The sequence below is a fragment of the Orbicella faveolata genome, unplaced genomic scaffold (assembly GCF_042242905.1).
Source record: "Orbicella faveolata isolate gen_17 unplaced genomic scaffold, um_ofav_v1 contig_13, whole genome shotgun sequence".
Taxonomy (NCBI): domain Eukaryota; kingdom Metazoa; phylum Cnidaria; class Anthozoa; order Scleractinia; family Merulinidae; genus Orbicella; species Orbicella faveolata.
In genome coordinates, this window is record NW_028301540.1 from 29,511,454 (window position 1) to 29,532,455 (window position 21,002).

Sequence of the window (21,002 nt, forward strand, 5' to 3'; positions counted from 1 at the left end):
GATCCTCCCCTCTCCTCCCCGCCCCGTAAGAGGTGTTTGCTTAATACCGAAGAAGCCAAACACCGGCAGTTCCTAAGAATACTTCCGCCAAGTGCAGTTGTTAGTAAAATACTTCAGAAGCGCCGAGTTTGGAGCTTTTCCGCGCACGAGTGGGAGAGGTATATCTAGAAACTCTTTTTCCTTGGCCATCGTAGCTTTAGAAGAAACAAAACACAAACCGCGGTGATAAACATGGAACCAAAACGCATGTTAAACAAAGTTAATTTCCTTAACGTTTCGTATGTACAACATACATCTTCAGAAGTGACCGTTAACTAGATTACAATCGAAATTTAAACGCGAAGAGAAAGAAAAAGACTGGTATCTAATAATATGTAACAAGACTAATGGTTAATAACAAACAGATGAGAAAAAAAAAAATTACCATAATAATAATAACAATACAAAATGCTAGTAAAGAAAAAGTTTTTTACTGCCAACGTTTCCATTCAAGGCTGGCTTTAAATCACGAATTAACAATGTTTCCTTAATTTTACAATGTATATCTGACCTACCAGTTGCTGATATATCAAAATTGTCCCATTTAATATTATGACCCGTGGAAGTAACGTGATCCGTCATGAGCAAGACAAGGGTCGCACCTCTGGCCAAGCAAACAATTCCAAGACTTGAGCTTCTAGCTGCCTTGATTTTGTCAAGATTGGTTGTGTCGGACAATGCCAAGACATTTAAGACTGCTGGAAGATTCATGTCATCCATTTTTGAGCTGCCGGAAGTGCAGAGTTTTCTGCTAAACCACAAGGTGAAGTGGAAATTTAATTCAGAACGAGCCCCGTGGTGGGGTAGTTTCTTTGAGCACATGGTTCGATGTGTTAAACGCCGTCTGAAGAAGAGCTTAAAGAATGCCAAGTTGGCATATGAGGAGCTCTTGACTGTCGCCGTAGAAATTGAATGTGTGTTGAATTCCAGACCACTCACATACGTGTCTTTAGAGGATAGAGTGGAACATCTCACCCCCTCTCATTTGTTCACGGGAAGAAGATTACTGTCCATTCCTGATGAATCTATAGTCGCCGAAGAAGAGTCAAGTGATGTTGAAATTCTCACCAGGAGACAGGGTTATGTAACGTCATTGTTGTTCCACTTTTGGAGTAGATGGAAACGAGAGTACATGGTAGAACTGCGAGAACACCACAGAGCATTAGAGAAGGGAGCTGCCAGCAACTCACCATCAGTAGAGACAGGTGACATTGTCACTGTAGTGAAAGAGGGAAAGTCTAACTGAGGAATGTGGAAGCTTGGAAAGGTTCTAGATGTGTATCCAGGAAACGATGGTCTCGTAAGAGGAGCCACGATAGAAGTTGACCCGAGCAATGGCAAGCGAAGCGTCTTAGGAGACCTCTACAGAAACTGTTTCCGTTAGAAGTTCGCGAAACTAGTGTTGCAGATGGAGAAGAGCCTGCTAGACCAATTTCCTGCACTCCACAGAGACTGAGAAGGCAAGCCGTCATTGCAGGAGAAATGAAAAGAGGTCAAGTCGATCAGTGTCTAAACAAACTGAAGGACTATGATGAACACTGATCGAGGGGGAAAGATGTTTTGAACTTTACTACCTCTGAACTCACCCAATTTTCAGTTAGAATTAGATTATTCGTTCTCGATTTCTAGGAAGTGATAGTTGATTCGGCCTTCGGCCTCATCAGCTATCACTTCATAGAATTCTCGATCTCATAATCTAATTGTTAAATAGAACGAGAATAGCATAAAAAATGTTGCTTTTTTTTTCATGCGCTCTGCATGACTTGTGGCGTAGATATTTCGGAAATTGACGCGTTGCACACTTTTAAAAAGAAAAGGTTGTAGACATCTTTGGAAAAAAGTAAATTCCCTGTTTCTCCAGAAACAGAAATTCCCATCGGTTGAAAGGCGACAAAAGTGTCATTACCTTGACAACAGCCGATCATGATTAGCCTCAGCCACAAGTTACTCCAAAATTTCTTAAAAGTTACCCCAAAATTCGTTACAAGTTGCCTGAAGTTGCTCGTCTTCTATAAAAAGTTGCTTAAAAGTTGCTCGTCATTTAAGTGATGTCTTTTTTACTAGCCAAGTGCCACTGGGGAAGTACAATAATGCAATTTAAAACTAATGCCTTTTTTGCTTTTTTCTTGGCAACGCAACGACTGCAGGCGACGTTCAAATGTACAACTGTGTAATGTCATTTGTTTTCCTGCACAATCAGAGTACTATAACGTTTCAAACAGACAAATATTGACAGAGGCAATAGGATAGATTTGCTGCAAGCTGTTTGGCTTCTCTGATAGAGTCGTTTTCATTCGAGGAAGAGTTGGAAATTTCTTCCTCTGAACTATCTGAAGTTTTGATGTTCGTTGCCATTGTCGCCATTTTGAAGAATGTGACCTTATTTGCCAACCGCTGACCTCAAACTGAGGGGGAGGGGATGGGGCACAAGGTTGAATATTAGCACATTGTAAAATGTTCTCTATAACATTAAAGAACTGAAATTTTCATATAAGGATACATAACAAGGCTTACACGGTGTAATAGGACTTCGTAATTCCCATGAGTTGCTCAAAAATTTAATCAAGTGCCCCAAAAATCAAAAGTTTCTCCAAATAGCAAAAGTTGCCAGAGAGATGCTCCAAAGAGCGAAAGTTGCCAAAAAGTTGCCGAGCAACTTGTGGCTGAGGCTCATCATGATTGGGTCCAGGCATGTTTTGCGGTTTGCAGCAGTTGCCATCACTGACACGTGCGGTAATTCGTAATGGACTGGTTGTTTTTAAAACAGAATCCTGTTAGGTCATTTGAAAAGTGATGTGGTTTGGGACTTTTTCAGCTTGCAAGAAATTTTTTTTGCGCCCATTGCCTTTTTCTTTCGGGGTCAAGTCCCTTGCATGAATTTTTCCTTTGAGTAAGAGGGATATGGGGGGTGGCATTACAATTTTCCGCTGCCACAATCATGCCTGGTTCAGGGTTTAAACAAAGATTTATGTTTCAGACAGTCTTTTTACTTTTCTGTCAAAATTATACTCCGGGTGAAACATAACCAAGTATCAGACACATCTAGTTAAAAACCTAAAATCACCTTGTATTGCAGTTTTTATTTGATGTTTAAGGAAATGTTAATTTTATTGATTGGCCGCCCATTAACAAATATGAGGCCAATGTTGCCTAGTTCCTGTAGGGCTTTCTCCCAAGCCTTCGTGGTCAATTGATTTCGGTGATGTATCCCAGACGAACCTAGGAACTAGGCAAGGGCCAATGGCGCCATTGCACTTACGGGGTCTGGGAGCGTGCCCCCTCCCTAGAAAAGTTTGCAAAATGGAAGCATCTTTGGTGCGATTTCCACGATTTTCAACCGATAAATTTAATGTATCGATTGGACTTGAATGATAATGTATCTTATACCAAAAACCCCAAATAGATTGAAACTACCCATACTAAGCACATCTGTTGTGTTAACACCTCCATGATTGTCTTTGATTCCAGCGTTTGATCTTGATCTTAGGGGAAATGTTACGGTTCGACATGTGTGCGCACATCTGTGCCACAATCTTCATTTATACATTTCAGTTATGAATTATTGGTATATGTTGAGGCTCTCAAAACATGAGTCAAGCAGGATCGCTGTTTATAGCACATGGTTCTATCATGTTTAAGCCATGGCTACGCAGTATCCATAATGAGGTTCCTGCGCCAAAATGTATCAGCCTGGAAAGGGAAAAATGTCCGAATTTCTAATTTTAGAGAAAACCTGGTGAATGAGAATTCCACCAGGGCCGAGAAAACTGCAATACAAAGTGGCTGCTAAGGTGCCCTTCAGGCGGGCAGATTTTGTCAGCCTGACAGTGGAATTCACTCTGCAGGAATTGTTTTTCTTCACTCCTTCTTTGCACGTTTTTTTTTTTTTTTCCAGCCACCCTCCCTTGCATGAATTTATTTTTGTATTTCCCCCCCCCCCATCACTTTTCTAATGGTCCGTCCCTTAAGAGAAATTTTAACGTTTTTTCGCTCAAAGATGAATAGAAAGAGGTTGCTGTTCATCTTCTTCGGTGGAAAGACATTCCTGCGATTTCTCCGACCGGTTTTGAGGAAAGTCTGATGTATCAACTCTACGCAAAAGAAATGCAAATGGTGCCAATGTTGTTGTTCTCATTGTTTAACCACTCAAAAGCATCATGAAAGAATAAATAGAACAAATGGAAGAGCTTAGGATTTCTTCCATCGTTTTGTCAGCAAAGGACGATGTGCTTCTGCTGATTTAAGATGCGAAATACAAGCTTGTTTTCGGCAGACAGCGGAAGACGTTTTGGATGCAAAATTCCAAAACATGTTGAAGAAGGAAGATTCTCCATGAAATAATTGTGTCATGCTCATTGTAGTTAACAAGTGCCACACCGTGTAACGCCTTCGGAATAAATTCTTCGCAGATATGTAAGTAGCCTGTGTTGCAGATGCTAACAACATAAATTTACGGGGAAATTTCCGTCTCTGACGCAGGTTAATATGTAAGACGTCTTGCCAAGATTCCCCAAGTGAATAGCATATCCCCTTTTAGCAGCTTTTTTTGGAGTTGAAGAAGTCGTCTGGGATGACATTCTCAACACTCGAATGCAAGTACGAGATGTTCGAGTCTCATCAATCATCTCATTCTATCTAACAGGTGTTGCTGCTGCCATTGCTGCCATTGATGCTATTCTTGTATTGTCTCGTGAGTTTAGGTGCTGTAGGGAAGTCGCTTGTTGTTTGCCAACTGATACTTGTAATCAATTAAACAAGCAGTTTACCGCTCAGATTTTATTCCGATTTGATTAATTGGTCAAAGGGTGGAGCTGTTAGTAACAAGGCGATAATGGGGAGAGGAGCCTAATAAGTCCACTTTCTTCCAAATAGTCCAAATACAGTATGTATGTCTACAGTCTCTCCATTCTTCTTGCTCGCTTCACTCGCAAATCCCACCGCCCACCCCTGCGTCCTTCGCGCTAGCTTTGCTTGCTTTTTCTTTCACGTGCGTAAACAGACAGGCTGTAAACAGTCTATAAAGCTTTTTTTAGTTTGTAGTGAAGCGCACTTAATTAAACAAGGGGAGATTTACATGACGTTAGTTTCCGATTTTTAATATTTACTACAAGGCATGTTGGTAGTAGCTACTAATTAGTCTCTGATGGCACGAACCTTCCGAGGAATTGGAAGAATGGTCAACCAGAAAATTCAGAGAGTGGCGCAAAATCGTATCGTGTTGGTTTGTTTGCACGCATTATTTTGTGATGCATGTGTGTGTAGTTTAATTTGTTTCAATGAGTGTCTCGCTTAAATCATATCACTGCCTGCACATGCTTATACAATGAGGTATACATTGCATGGGTTCGGGTTGTCTGTTTGCATGCACTATTTTGTGTTGCATATCTGCTTCTATGAGCGTCTCCTTTAAAAGGTATCACTTCCCTGGTATACATTGCACTTTCTTTTTACGCACTTCACCTGTTGTACGAGTCGTACGGGTTGACAAAGCTCCCACCTCAAACGCGGGCTGAAATATTCTACGTGTCTATAGTGAGATACAGTTCACCAGTTGCATGGCTTGTACGTCTCGTACTTCTCGTACAAGTCGTACCACGACTTCATGACTTGAACAAGTGGTGAGTATTGGACATGCATGGAGCAATTTCAAACAGTTGAAAGTTAATTTAAAGGTATTCTTTTGCAGTTCCAGTTGAGATTTGAGCGAGAGTACTATGAGACAATCTTGCCTATGAAAACTTTCTAAGGACTGGAGAAGTGAAGGTTTATCGTGCGCATATCGTGGTGATTGGTCAGGCTCGTGCAGGAAAGACAAGTCTCATAAAATCCCTCCTAGGGTTACCATTTGACCCTAAAGAGGACAGTACTATAGGAATAGACCCTCAATTGTTTAGAATTGACGTTGATCAAGCCAAAGATTGGCAACGCAGGGATCAATACTTAGATGTGTCTCAATTTGCAGATGAGCGTGCGTCTATGGCAGCTGAAGAACGTGTCAAAAAAGGAACAGTCGTAGACTTGGCAGAGGAAAATAGATTGTGCACGAGTCAGGTTGGTGATAATAACTGGATGCGTTGACCTGATTATAGAATAACACTGTTTTTCATTTATTATCCAGTTAAATTATTAACTAAAAGCAGACATAGACAGCATTTCTACGTCTGTAAGCATATAGTGTTATACATATAGTGCACGATTGAGCTTGATTGTGTCGCTTACGGGGAGTGGGTAGAAGTATTGCAGACAATCAAGGAAATGACTTTGTTTTTATTCATCTTTAACCGCGGGATATCTGCCCTTTGAAAATACTTACGTTAGAAAGTAATGTCATCTAGTAAATAGGACCTGACTAAATATACTCAGTTTTACAACTGTCATGCAGTGTTTACCCAGCTGGTTGTTTTAATTTAAAACTCGGTTATCGTTGAATAGTCTAGAGGATAGAGGACCTGCATGAAAACCAGCTAATTCCTCTCTAAATATTGTAGTTTATTTTAAAAGTAGAATTCTGATTGCTTCCTGGCCCCTGGTCTTCCTATGGCAACACTTCCTTGTTCTGGGCCTTACCCAATAATTTATTCACGTGTAATTAGCCATGAAACGTTAGTACTCTTGAGTGAAACGTATGGCAATATCAAGAAGAGTGTTTAGCCCAGTGCTTATTTTAAAAGGTCACACGCACTAACGATTAAACTAGAGGTAACACTAAAAACTTATTGAAATTTTATACAACAATAAGTTAACATTTTTGAGAAATTTATGTTTAAGAGGCTGTCTCTGTATAAACCGACCACTGATTTTACTTCCAAAATTCGATTTTTCTCATAAGCTGGGATTTTAAGCCCTTACCTAGTCAATCACTAAAATGAGTTTTATTTGATTAAAAATTCTAATTGAATTTTTCTAGGATTAATATAAGTTTGGTCCGCTCGACACAGGTTGCATGCCTGTCGAAACTGAAAAAATAGCACATATTGCCGGCGCTCTAAAAAAATTAATATTTGCTCAAAAGTCCCAATTCTTTTTTTCAACTATAGATATATCGTAGCAGTTTGTTTAGCCATGTTGCAATTATAATTCAATGTTGTTCCTTCAACGGTTAAAAGAAGATTTCCTCCCCGTTAACTCGAGCTTTGAACCAAACATGAAAATAGCCATACTTTGAAGGCACGTTTCAAAATATGTGGCACCTGTTTGAAACTGCTAAACCACATGAATAGAGAGTATAAATGGCCCTTAATTTAAAACAATAATAAAATTTGTCTGCCCACTAGGTTTTCAAAACTAACGACCGCTTAAAGTTCAGGAAATTTTGAAAATATTTTAGTGAGTAACTAACATACTCGCCTTCGTAAAGTGCTCAGATAAATTCACATCCCTTACTTGGCTTCAAGATGAAACTTTTAGTCCTTTGTAGCGATCCTTGAAACCTAGGTAGCAATAAAACTGCCAGCTTTTCCTTCCAGCTGTAGGTTTTTGTACAAGGTACATTTATACGTTCCTCATCTGTGCTGAGCGTGACGGTCACATACTTCGATGTTCTTTGTTTCACTGACCATTGTTTTCCTCGAAGCCGGTTAATCACGTAGGCTCCTCTTGAAAGGTTTGTAGAAGCACTCTTTTGAACAACCCTCGGCGCACATACATGTATGAACAGTAAACGGTGATCGGGGGATCCAAGGAAGGATTGATAAATGCCAAGGCCATTTTATGTTTACAACAGGTGTTTTAGTTCCTAATCTTCGTGTGAGTATCACGGTGTCACAGTGATTTGGGTATCCCTGAGTGAGTTGGGTATCCCTAGTGTTTTGGGTATCCCCACTGGGGATACCCAAAACACTGAAAGCTTAAAACTGAGGCAAGTGAAATCATCCACAAGTCTGCTCAAAAGCCAATTATCTTCTTATTAAGCTTTTGTCTCAATAAATGAAAGCGTTATTTTACTTGATATAAAGACAATACGTCGCTGAAAATAGTCGCAATTTAGAACAGACTGTCTGATCCGAGTCTGTAGTATAACGACATACAGAACCGAATTCACGCGCCAAAGTTCCTTGTATGAACATGCGCTTGGTGCCTATCGATAGCCCTTGAAATGCCGTTATTTTAAACAAGAAAGGCACATTCTAAACCTGGTACAGTTCGGCAATTAAATTTAATCAATATGCGAACGAACACACTGAGATACGGCTGTCGCGCAATATGCACACTGGTCTCAAACTGTGACTGACCTCTGTGTATGTTGCCTGTCTGGAATAAATTTTGTCGTAGACTTGTTTATTTATTGCTCTTTCCTTAACCATCCCTCCTATTAGATTTTGCCGGCGAACATTTCTCTATGCCATTTAACGAGGTTTTTTTTCTTGTTTTGGGAAGAAATCCAAAATAAATATAAATAAAGTAGACAAGGCTTAAATCTTTGGACAGGGGGAAACAAGTAAAAGTAGGATACCCAAATCCCTAGTGATTTGGGTATCCCCTTCTGAAGTGTTTCTTTGTCCTTGTTTCTTTAATTCAGGGTAGCCAAATCGACCGAAGATAAATAAGCAAAGGAACTTACAAAGACGAAAGTCATTCCAGTGAGGAAAGGACTAGAAATGCTGAAATGTAAGGGATACCCAAATCCCTAGTGATATGGGTATCCCCTTCCAGAGTGCTTATTTGTTACTGTTTCTTTAATTCAGGGTAGCCAAATCAACCGAAGATAAAAAGAAAAACAAAGCAAACTTGCAAAGACGAAAGTCATTCCGATGAGGAAAGGACTAGAAATGCTGAAATGTAAGGGATACCCAAGTCCCTAGTGATATGGGCATCCCCTCCCAGAGTGTTTATTTGTTATTGTTTCTTTAATTCAGGGTAGCCAAATGAACCGACGACGAAGAGGAAAGCAAAACTTACAAAGACGAAATTCATTCAAGGGAGGAAAGAACTATAAATGTCTAAATGTAGGGGATACCCAAATCTCTAGTGATATGGGTATCCCCGTCCAATATGACAAAGTGTTATCCTTTATTTAGTTCGAATTAAGGGTAGCCAAATAGACCGAATGTACCATTCACCATTCAACTCGGAAAGGACTGAGATGGGCTCCTGTCGAAATAAAAGTAACAAAAAGAAATTTATGCCGTAAAGTAGACTGAGAGTGTCCTCGGAGAATTTTTGACTGAAGAAAAATTTATGGGATACAAAATATTTAGTCCAAACATTAACGGGATATGAATTATTTAGCCTCTACTCCAACCTCTCTTCTCCCCCACCCCCTCTATGAGGCCTCTATTCCCTTGAGCTTTTTCCACGTGTCTAAATCATCAATGGGAGTCGGGATTTGATTGGATTTTCGCGGAAAATACGGAAAATGTTGGAAGGATGGATTCTGCAAAATATAGAGATATTTTAGAACATGTCAAAAGCCAGAAATATCCGGCAGGGTTTTCCAAAAGCGAAAAGCTAGTTTTGCGAAAATTTTGCAAAAACGTCGAATATTATTGTAAAAAGAGAAGAAGAAAAAACTTAAAACTTTAATTTAAAACTTGGAAGAACAATTAGTTCGTCGATTCCCGAAGCACTTGAGATGGGACGGAAAGACAGTTGCTGGCCCAACGGTGAAAATGATCGCCCATCGTATGACATACGTAACCGGTGAAATACTGCGTCGGTTTAAAAAGTGTTTTTTTTTCTCCTTCTTGTGAACTCGACTTTTACTATGGGTTTACCAAGCCTCCAGTCTGATAGTAAGTACACAACTGTCTCTAAACTGCAAAGGACAAAAAGATTCCATAATATCATGACACCGCGGAAATATGTTTTTTGACGTCACCGTAACTGGTCAGTGGTCATCACCATTAGGCTGTGCTGTCCTTCGATCGATCAGTTCTCCGAGATAGGTATTTTGGTTCGTTTTAAGGTCGAAAATATCCTTGATACTTCTCGTTATTGATGAGGTTGACGTCCTTAAATGGGTTTTTAATACTCAAACAATGTTCCGGTAATGAATAGGGGTACAGGGGAGTCATTTTGTGTGGAGTAATGTGTAGTTTGCTGACTCGAGCCTGGATCGTGTTGCTTCAGTCGCCCTCGCCTCAGAATTGTCGAAAACAACGATGGGTATCCAGCAAAGCAGAAGATTGCTTTTGTATGAAGCTTTTGCACGGATTTTGAAGACTACTTGGATTAAAAGTGTAATCTGCATGAAATGGTTAAGGTACATGTAAGTCGGAACCGTTTCAAGTTATTCACACTCACTTTGCGCCGACATGTGGTGCTTTTTCAGCTAGATTATATTTCGCAACGCGTCAAAGAAACTTTGATAAGAATTTGTCTTTTAAGACTGGCTTGTTTGGCGTTTCTATCACCTTTCTGACTTTCTGCGCCTTTTGGAACAGGTGAAATAATTTTTTTGTACCTGCCGTTTGCTGTCAGAATAAAACATTTGTTCATTTCATTCACAAGATATTTCTCTGTCATTAAAGATTGTTTAAGTCTACATTTATATATAATGGTGGCGTTTGCGAAGGGAGTAGAAATCGAAAATATTGTGATTTGTTGGCCGCAGCGAACGCTGGAAATACTGAAAACATTCGAGACCGCTCAATATGTTCGGTTCATAAACAATTTTTCCTCGCTTGAGGTCTTTTTTGTTTACATCGATTACATGTTGATAGTACATGGAAATTTTCAAGACCGTTTCCTTGTACATGTATGCACAGGTAACTAAATATGTTAAAATGCCCAAACACCTGAATATGTTTACACGAAACCGCTTCCACTTATGGGATGTGGTCAAGTTTCACATCTTTTGATGCTGAAAAGACATTCAACATTTCAGAGAGGTAGTAATCAACTCTTCAATGAAACCCACTAGTTTATTTTGTTTACTCAGTCATTTGAAGCTTTTCGATTTCTATTTCCCTATCTTACATGTGCAGTGTATCAACTGATATAAATAATTGACTGTTGTTGTTTTTCCTTTCATTTAATTTAATTCAGATGAGCTTTGCTCAATCACTACAAAATAATTTTTACATTGTATGTGCTTAATGAATCAGACATGTACATATCACGTGCTTTGAATCAATATGAAATTAATTATGATCCCCTTAGTCATAATATTGTATCATCCTCCCTTCTGTGAGATTCTTACTTAACTTGTAACCACTTTGTTACAAGACATTATAACACCTGATGGCAATAAATTATATAATTATGTTTTTTTTCTTTCCTGTGATATTTGGCTAACAAGTGGGTTTGTTTATGCCACTGTGTCTCTGAATTGGCTTACTGTCGTCTACAAACCATTGGTAATATATCTTCGCTACATCCAACTCAGATACTAGACACAAAAGCATGTATTAAAGAACAGATACATTTCTTACAAATTAATATTTATTGCATTTAGTTCATCACTTAAGTTCTACAACATTGCTTTTCTCCAGTGAGAAATTTTGTGCAAAGTCTGAAGTTGTAAGTTGCAAAAACAAGTTCCGTCAGTAGTTGCGAATCACTTAAAATCAGGCTTTGGTACTGTAAACTGAATGGCAGAAAGCGAGGAAATTAGAAATTGTCTCAAATACACAAGTGATAAAAGAGATAAACTTGACTGAAATCTACAGACTCCTTTTTTTAGGTTTAGGGTTAAGGTTAGGCCTAAGGGACAAGGTGGGAGGTGCAGTGGCCTTGTGGTTAGTGCCCTCAGCAATGGATCGAGCGGTCCGTGTTTGAGCCCTTGTCAAGGACATTGTGTTGTGTTTTTGGGCAAGACACTTTTACTCTCACGGTGCCTCTCTCCACAAAGGTGTACATATGGGTACTGGTGAATTTAATGCTGGGGGTAACTCTGTGATCGACTAGCATCCTATCCGGCAGGGGGTAGTAGAAATACTCCTAGTCGGGTCATGCTACAGAACCCGAGATAAGCCTGGCCTGATGGGCCACTTGGCTCTATGCAGACTTTACCTTTTACTTAGGGACAAGGTACTGCATCAAGTGGGGGAAGAGACAGTGGAGTCAGAACCTCCCACTTCCCATACCCTGTTCTCCCACTTCCCATACCTCTATCTCTTGACTCCCACTCTTGTTTGTCCTGCTCCTGTCCCCTGTAAATTAAGAGACTCAAAACACATCTTAGTCATTTAGCTGCACACCCCTTTGGCATTTCCTTTTCCTTCATTTTCAACCTTGCTACTCTTACCCATGTCTTTCAAGTGAATGACCTATGACATAACCACTGTCAAAGGGTTTCATTTTGGGCCTCATTTTGAGCCCAAGGGTAAATTTTTCTTTGCCCGTCGGCCTAGAAGTCTCTAAAGACACTAAATGAAAGTCAAGTAACATTTTCAGTTGTTGTTTTTGAAAGTATTTGAAGCCTTAGTGAATGACAAAAATTAGCATTTTGCATTTCTCTCTGGATTCCTGCCCCTATTCTCTCGGGCTCCTGCCCCATATCCTCCCAGGCTCCAGCCCCCTACCTCTCCCCACCATCAACAGATGGCTGAATGTTCAGGAGAGGAGTTGCCACATGGAGAGCATTGGTCAGTGTTCTCTCAGTTGGTGTTTTTACAGCATTGGTGTTGTGGAAATCATCCATGGACAGTATCGAAAAGGATTTTTGCTGAGCCAAAATAGAAAAAAATGTACAATAGAAGAAGTTTTCTATTGGGAAATCCAGATAATAGTAATATGTAAACAAATATTAATCTTAGAAAGTTATACAGAGTCTCAGGCTCTAAGGTAATGGGGTCAGAAATTATCTGGGTGGCCTTACAATCAGAAGATTGCTGTGTGAATACAGGGGGGATAACCTATTTATAACTAAAAATGAAATTCATTCATTGAGTTTTAATTGGAAGTTGTTATTACCCAGATTTTATGGTATTTTTATTGTCTTGCAATAACATATGCATGTATTTTTAATTACCCTTTTAACAGCTTTGTATTCCATGTCTTCTGCCATCTTAAGATAATCAGATGTCATGTACTTCTTGTGGTTTTTTCTTATAGCTAAATAGCTTTTTTTCTAAACTCTAATAGCTATGCAACTAGTTTAAAATAAGTTTCACACTTTAGAGGCGCTAAAAGCAAAATACAGAACTGCAACAATTCGAAATTATGACAAGAAACAAAGAAACAATAATAAACATGAAAATTTAAAATTTTATTTTCGCCAGCCTTAAGCTTACTGAAGTACAGTATAATTAAAATTGGATATTTTATGATAAAACATACCTCGGTGAATTCTTCCCCGAGTTGAGGTCAGATTTTGAACCCTTTTAGGGATTCAGTCCTACACTTGTTACACCAACGTGTCCAATATTTATACGAAGCACTGCTTCGATTTCGGCCCACTTGGTCCATAATTCGGTGATACCGAGTGGAGACAGGATGACCGTGTTTACTTACGCGAGTGCCCCCAATCGAACAAGTGGACGAACACGAGCTTGTCTTCCCGACGAATTTGATCGAAATGCCGTTGACATAACGATTCACACGGTTCAAGCCCATCAATTCAACAAACTTGAGAAGTTGATGTCCTCAGAACACCGCTACAGCAACACAAAAGCTGCTTAGTTTTAGCCTTAGCGCACACCGTAACGTAAATTGCCACTGGCTCGCCGCTTGCGAGCATGAACTTTCACGAAACAACAACAATTTCACACCGTGTGCAAGTTCAGTTTGGCTTTGGCACAATATATAATATTAACTGAGAACTATCCAACAAACGAGCGGAGTTTAAAAGCTAAGTTTACAGTGTGCGCTCTAAGTTTTGTATCCTTTTCACTGTCGACAAGACTCGCTGCGATAAGAATGTAAAAGTAGGCATTTTGTTGTTTTGTTAAGGTGTACCGCTGACCAGCAAAATACTGTATCGCGCCCCAAAAAACGTATTTCCGCGGTGTCTAATATCATTAGTGAAAACGGTTGAAAAAATTATCGTATTCAGGCAATATTATGAGGTGAAGCTAGAAATTTCCTATCCTTACCCATAACATGTCACTGAAAATATGGGTATGATCGGTCGACTAAGGATACAATAACAATAACAATAACAATAACAATAACAATAACAATAACAATAACAATAACAATAACAATAACAATAACAATAACAATAACAATAACAATAATAATTATACATTTACATAGTGCTAATACTATGAAATATTCAAAAGCGCTTTACATACAAAAAGAAGCTCACAAACTAAAACAAAGATTTATAAAAAGGATAAAATGTGCTAGAAATACAAAAATATAAAACGGCTCATGTAACTAAGATTTACAAAAATTATAAACAGTCATAGGCGATTTTAAAAAGATATGTTTTCAATCATTGTTAAAATGTCCAAAGACGAGCTTGATCGTATGGCCAAGGGCATACGACATGCCATTTCTCGTACTTTCCCTAACATTATAAAGCCAAGTTTCAACATTGACTTCTGGATTATATTTCTTTGTTTTGTTATTATAGTCAACCTAACAGCTGATTATTTCCCTTTACGCCTATTATATTCTCTTAGGGCGCGTCTCAAAAACACGATAATTATATTAGATGGAGTATCTAATAAACTGCTGATTTGTAAAGCTGTATTCTCGTTTGGAATGTTCTCGGTACACAGCCATGTATTGGACAGGGATAACACTATCACTAAAGATTTACATATACCAAATATTCAGCTCTCCCTTACATTTTAACATTTCCAATCATTTCCTCGTTGAATGGTGAAGTCTTTGTAAATTTTCTTTGCCTTTTTATCTTCGCTTGATTTGGCTACCCTGAATTCGAAAAACGATAACAAATAAACATATTGTAAGGGGATACCCATATGACTAGGGATTTGGGTATCCCCTACATTTTAGCATTTCTAGTCCTTTCCTTACTCGAATGACCTTTGTCTTTGTAAGTTTACTTCGCCTTTTAATGTTTGGTTCATTTGGCTATACCATGGATTAAAGAAACGATAACAAACAAACACTCTGGAAGTGAATACACATATCACTAGGGATTTGGGTATCCCTCACAGTTTAGCATTTCGATCTAGTCCTTTCCTCGTTGGAATGACTTTCGTCTTGGTAAGTTTTCTTTTCCTTTTAATCTTCGGTGGATTTGCCTAACCTGAATTAAAAAAAAAAAACAAGAGAACAAGCAAACACTCGAGAAGGGGATACCCATATCACTAGGGATTTGGGTATCCCTTACATTTCAGCATTTCGATCTAGTCCTCGTTCCTCATTGGAACTTTCGTCTTTGTAATTTTGCGTTGCTTTTTTTTATCTTTGGTCGATTTGGCTACCCTGAATTAAAGAAACGATAACAAATAAACATATTGGAAGGGGATACCCATATCACTTGGGATTTGGGTATCCCTTACGTTTTAGCATTTCTAGTCCATTCCTCATTGGAATAACTTTCGTCTATTTAAGTTTGCTCTGCTTTTTATCTTCCATCGATTTGGCTACCCTGAATTAAAGAAACAAGGACAAAGAAACACTCTAGAAGGGGATACCCATATCACTAGGGATTTGAGTATCCCTTAATTTTTCGCATTTCTTGTCCTTTCCCCCCTTCAACGCCTTTCGTCTTGAAAGTTTGCTTTGCATTTTTAATCTTCGGTCGATTTGGCTACCTCAAGTAAAGAAACGATAACAAACAAACACCCTACAAAGGGATGCCCATATCACTAGGGATTTGGGTATCCCTTACATTTCAGCATTTTGATCTAGTCCTTTCCTAAGTGGAATTATTTCGTCTTTGTAAGTTTGCTTTGCCTTTTAGATTTGGTTACCCTGAATTAATGAAACAATACAAGCAGGCACATTGGAAAGGGAAGCAGTAGGAGAGATAATCAAAGAAAGAGCAATAAATAAACAAGTCTGAGACAAAGTTTATTTCAGACAGGCAACATACACAGAGGTCAGTCACAGCTTGAGACCTGCATATTGCGTGACGGCCGTATCTCAGTGTGCCCCGCTCGCATATTGATTTTATTCAATCGCCGAACTATCCGAGGTTTAGAATGCGCCTTTCTTGTTTAAAATGACGTGCATTTCAAGGGTTATCGATAGGCACTAAGCGCATGTTCATACAACGAACTTTGGCGCGTGAATCCGGTTTTGTATGTCGTTATAAATGCGGACTCGGATCAGACAGTCTGTTATAAATTGCGACTATTTTCAGCGACGTTATGTATTTATATCAAGATTAAGAAAGCTTTTATTTATTGAGACAAAGCTTCGTAAGAACATAAATGGTTTTTGAGCAGAATTATGGATGATTTCACTTGCCCCAGTCTGTGGTTTTTAACGCTTTCAGTGTTTTGGGTACCCAAAACACTAGGAATTTGGGTGCGGGGGTACCCAAAACACGGGGATAAACAAATCACTGTGACAACGGGAATCAATGATGTGATACTCACGGGAAGATTGGGAACTAAAACACCTGTTGTAAACACAGAATGGCCTTGGCATTTATCAATCCTTCCTTGGAACCCCGGATCACTGTTTACTGTTCATACATGTATGTGTGCCGAGAGTTGTCCAAAAGAGTGCTTCTATAAACCTTTGAAGAGGACTCTACATGATTAAACCGGCTTCGAGAAAAACAATGGTCAGTAATATAAAGAACATCGAAGTATGTGACCGCCATGCTCGGCACAGATGAGGAACGTATAAATGTACTTTGTATACAAACCTACAGCTGGAAGGAAAAGCTGGCAGTTTTAATGGCCGTTTTCACACTAGAGACGGATAATCCGTCTAGACGGATTATCCGTCTAAAATGAACACCGTTCTGTTTTCACACTAAGACGAATTATCCGTCTCTAGTGTGAAAACGGCCAATGCTACCTAGGTTTCAAGGATTGCTACAAAGGACCAAAACTTTAATCTTAAAGTCAGGTAAGAGATTTACGTGAATTTATTTGAGGACTTTACGAAGGCGACTATGTTAGTTACTCACTAAAATATTTTCAAAATTTCCTAAATTTTAAGCGGTCGTTAGTTTTGAAAACCTAGTGGGCAGACAAATTTTATTATTGTTTTAAATTAAGGGCCATTTATACTTTCTATTCATGTAGTTCAGTACTTTCAAACTGGTGCCACATTTTTAAAACGTGCCTTCAAAGTAGAGCTATTTTCGCGTTTGGTTCAAAACTCGATTTAACGGGTAGAAAATCTTCTTTTAACCGTTGAAGGAACAAGATTGAATCATAATTGCAACATGGCTAAACTAACTGCTATGATATATCTATAGTTGAAAAAAAGAATTGAAACTTTTGAGCGAATACTATTTTTTCTAGAGCGCCGGCAATATGAGCTATTTTTCCAGTTTCAGAAGGCATGCAACTTGTGTCGAGCGGAGCGAACTTCAATCAATCTTAGAAAATTCTATTAGAATTTTTAATGAAATAAAACTCGTTTTGGTGATTGACTAGGTAAGGACCTCGAAATCCCATCCCAGCCTTTCCACGCTCTCTTCCATACCCTTGCGTGCAACATCCATGTCAACGATCTCGTTCTGAAAGTTAATTAGTTGCAGCTGCCTTCCAGGCTGACTGGTCCTAATACAGGCCTTGTAATAGGGTGCGATGACAAAAAGCAAATTATGTGAAATTTGCAGGGCAGATTATGTGATGCGATAAATAATGTAAATTATGCGATTTTTTCTGAGTAATTTTAAGCTTGTTTTATAAGGTTTCAGGATACGAAAAACACTTTTTTGTTGCCCTAAAGACATTTTGAACACAAAGGAGCAGTAATTATGCATCTTGATCGACATTAGTTGAGATAAATAAATAAAATGAGGTCTTCTGCACTATCGGTGCACCACGTTAAAAGTTGAAAGGACACAACTAACATGCCAAATGAATGATCAATAATTATTGATATTCTTGCATGCTACGATTAGCTTCTTACGCTTTGTTTTTATGTGCAGTATTATATTTCTGAATATAACAAAGCAACTTTTTTAAAATTTATTTTGCAAGTATCATCAATAAAACCACCATTGAATTTTCAGTTTTTAAACACTTCATCCTACTTCACAATAATATTATTCAATCCATAATTAAGCAGGCAGATCATAAACTTATATAAAAACCCCACAGTACATATAGGTTAATTTATTATATATGCCAGTCTGTCAAACTCAGATCTGATCTCATAATTGTATAACAAAACTAGCTTGAACATAACAAAACAGTCTTTCTCCCTGTAGACAGTAGTTCATAATCAAAGGGGACTCTTCGAGTCACGACTGAAATTTTTTGGTCAAATCCAGGGGAAATTGGAGTAAGCCGACTCGAGTTAGCAGGGTTCTGTACAAGTTCCCGGGGTATCCAATCGATGGAAACCAATGATCAGAAATTCAATCGATCAATCAATGTCAATCGATAAAATTAGTTGATTGGTATCGATTGGTATCGGCCAATCGATGACCAATCGATAACCGCACAAAAACCGTTCATCGATTGCTATCGATTGGCTCAGCAACCTCGAACAGATGTCACGCACGCCACCTGTCCGATCATCCGCCATTCTTAGGAAGCCCTGGGGACGAAATTGGTAACACAAATTCCGACCCAGTCTTCTCAACGCAAAGAATACACCCCGTTGCACGTGTACTTGAATTACCCACATGCCCGTCATTGCTTTTCCGTGTCATAATGTCTACGCAAGAAGTCCGAGTAGAGGCTTTACTGAATATAAGGTGCGTCGTCAAAGGCTATCATCTTCGCCATTTTGAGGTGAACGTCGGTGAAGTGTTAACTGCAAACAAGAAGAGGAGGGAACGGGGAAACGCGTTTAAAGTTGTGAACCATCGTGGACAACTCAGCCACCTACAGTCCGAGCTTGTGGATCCTCTTTGGCCACTACATGCAGATATTTCTGTGTTGTTCTCCCGTTAACATTAAGATGAAATGTGTACAAAGTTGTGTTTTTTATGAGTCGATCCCGGTTCCGTCAATCTGCAACTGATCGATTCCAATCGATACCAATTTATCTATCGATTGGTATTGATAATCGATACCAATCGATAGCCACACAAATCTTCGCCATCAATTGGTCATCGATTATCAATATCAATCGATTAATTGATATCGATTGGTATCGATTGATATCGATTGTCATCGATTATCGATTCCATCGATTGGATACTCCGGGACAAGTTTACTGCGAGAAATTTTGTCACAAACAAAATTTTCTTCAACACGTTTCAAAAATCTCACTGGTTAAAGTTTGCAAGGTGACGAAAACATACCACGGCCAAACGTCTACACAGATGAATGTAAACAGTAAAACAAGCCATTTGGTTAAAAATGTCGAACCATTTCCAGCTAAACAACAAACAATATTTCTGATCGAACGTATAAACTCCATCGAGTCTGAATGTGTATATATCAGCCATTCAGATTGGCTAATCTGAACAAAGGGCGTGTTTGTGTTTCACCAATAGGCGACTCTTTAAGAATAAGACTCGTACCAGGCCCCCGACATGCAAAATAATACCTTGCAGCTTCAAATGTTTACAAAATCAAAGGTGACAAAGGTTTTTTAGGTTCTTTCCAAGGTAAATTATCTTTAAAATGGCGTGTATATGCAGGAATTCCTAAGAAACGTTTTGATTTATGTTTTATTTTATGAATATTGTGCGTTCTTTTCTGAATTATGCAATTTTTTGTGAATTGTGCGAGTGGATGCGATTTGAGGTCGATTGTGCGAAATCGCACCAGTGCGTAATATCAGAAGGCCTGTTAATACATTTAGACTACGAGTAGTCCCTCTTTCGCTTAGTCCGTCATGCGTGAAGCGAAAGAAAACCGCGAGGAAAAAATGACCGCGTAAAATCCTGGGGGCGAGGAGTGTGCTATAGGAGGGACTACTGCCTAAGCCCAAGAGTTTGCTCTTTCACGGCCGAGTGATTTTTTGGTGTAGGATTTCTCATCTTGACGTCCTCTTATTATCGCCTGTTGTCAATAACCCCGGGAGATATCCTGAATAAAATTGTTCTACCTTACTGTTCAAGTAGCCAGGCAAAAACATACGCTGTGAGAAGTATATCTTCGTTCAGTATTCGCTCAGCGAAACTGCAAAAGAAGTTTTAAAAAAAGACAGCGAATGAGGCATCAGATAACGATTTTCACTGTGTCTGTAGGTGTAAATCTGAAAGTTATTGCGAAAATTTCAAATGGTGAGTTTCAACCGAGAATTTACATAATGTCTTTGACATAGGAGATCATCCAACTGCGGTGAAATGTTTGCCGATAGCAGCGGAAACTTTCAAGTGAATGTCCGGTTTCAAGTGAAAGTCCGGTTCAATCTTTCAAATGGACTGTAGAAAGGCCAAGTTCAGTGAATTTATATTGGCTGACTTGGACGATGCTGTTGAGCGGCGAAATCACCAACATGCTCGCAGACGGGTTGAGGGTGGAAAGCTTTACTCAACTAAACACTGGATAAATTTAAATCTTTCCAAAGCCTGTTGGCCGATTCGCAAGAACATTGCGGGTTGCGAAGCACGATTCCAACACTTCAAGTTGCTCTGTACCGCTTCGATTTGCTCCGGTTCCGAAACATTCCTGCAAGACGTCACACGTATCTCAAATGTTGACAAGACATTGTTAACGCTCCTAACATAAGCCAATCATATTTTTGCATTGTGAGAGCAACGCATATTTCAAACTCTTGGGCTAAGGCGGTAGTCCCTCCTTTCGTGCGCTCCTCGCCTCCAGGATTTCACGCGGCCATTTTTGTCGCGCGGTTTTCTTTCGCGTTACACACAACGAACTAAACGAAAGAGGGACTACTCGTAGTCTAAGTCTATAATTCATTTTCTCCTGTGCAGCTCGACATACATCTATCCAAATCTGTATATATGGTTTTGGGCACCCGTTTTCTGTATGACAATTAATTGTCGTTTTGCTTACCATTTTGCTGCCTTCTTTACATTCTTCTTTTGGTATTTTTTCTGTTTC

General features: G+C 39.1%; 2 protein-coding genes across 3 annotated transcripts in view; one reads left to right on the forward strand and one right to left on the reverse strand.

Annotated features, from left to right (window-relative positions):
• The window catches only part of LOC110053644 (uncharacterized), a 294,177-nt gene that overhangs the window by 203,815 nt on the left and 69,360 nt on the right, over positions 1–21,002 (reverse strand). The window lies entirely within an intron of this gene.
• Positions 1–21,002, forward strand: part of LOC110040493 (uncharacterized) — a 77,989-nt gene that overhangs the window by 26,149 nt on the left and 30,838 nt on the right. Inside the window, exon 4 of one of the 2 annotated variants that reach the window (XM_089285970.1) lies at positions 6,002–6,090. The exons of the other annotated variant lie outside the window; for it this stretch is intronic. Within the exon in view, the coding sequence (XP_089142096.1) occupies positions 6,002–6,090 (89 nt within the window). The remainder of the gene's footprint in view (positions 1–6,001; positions 6,091–21,002) is intronic. 2 annotated transcript variants of the gene reach the window in all.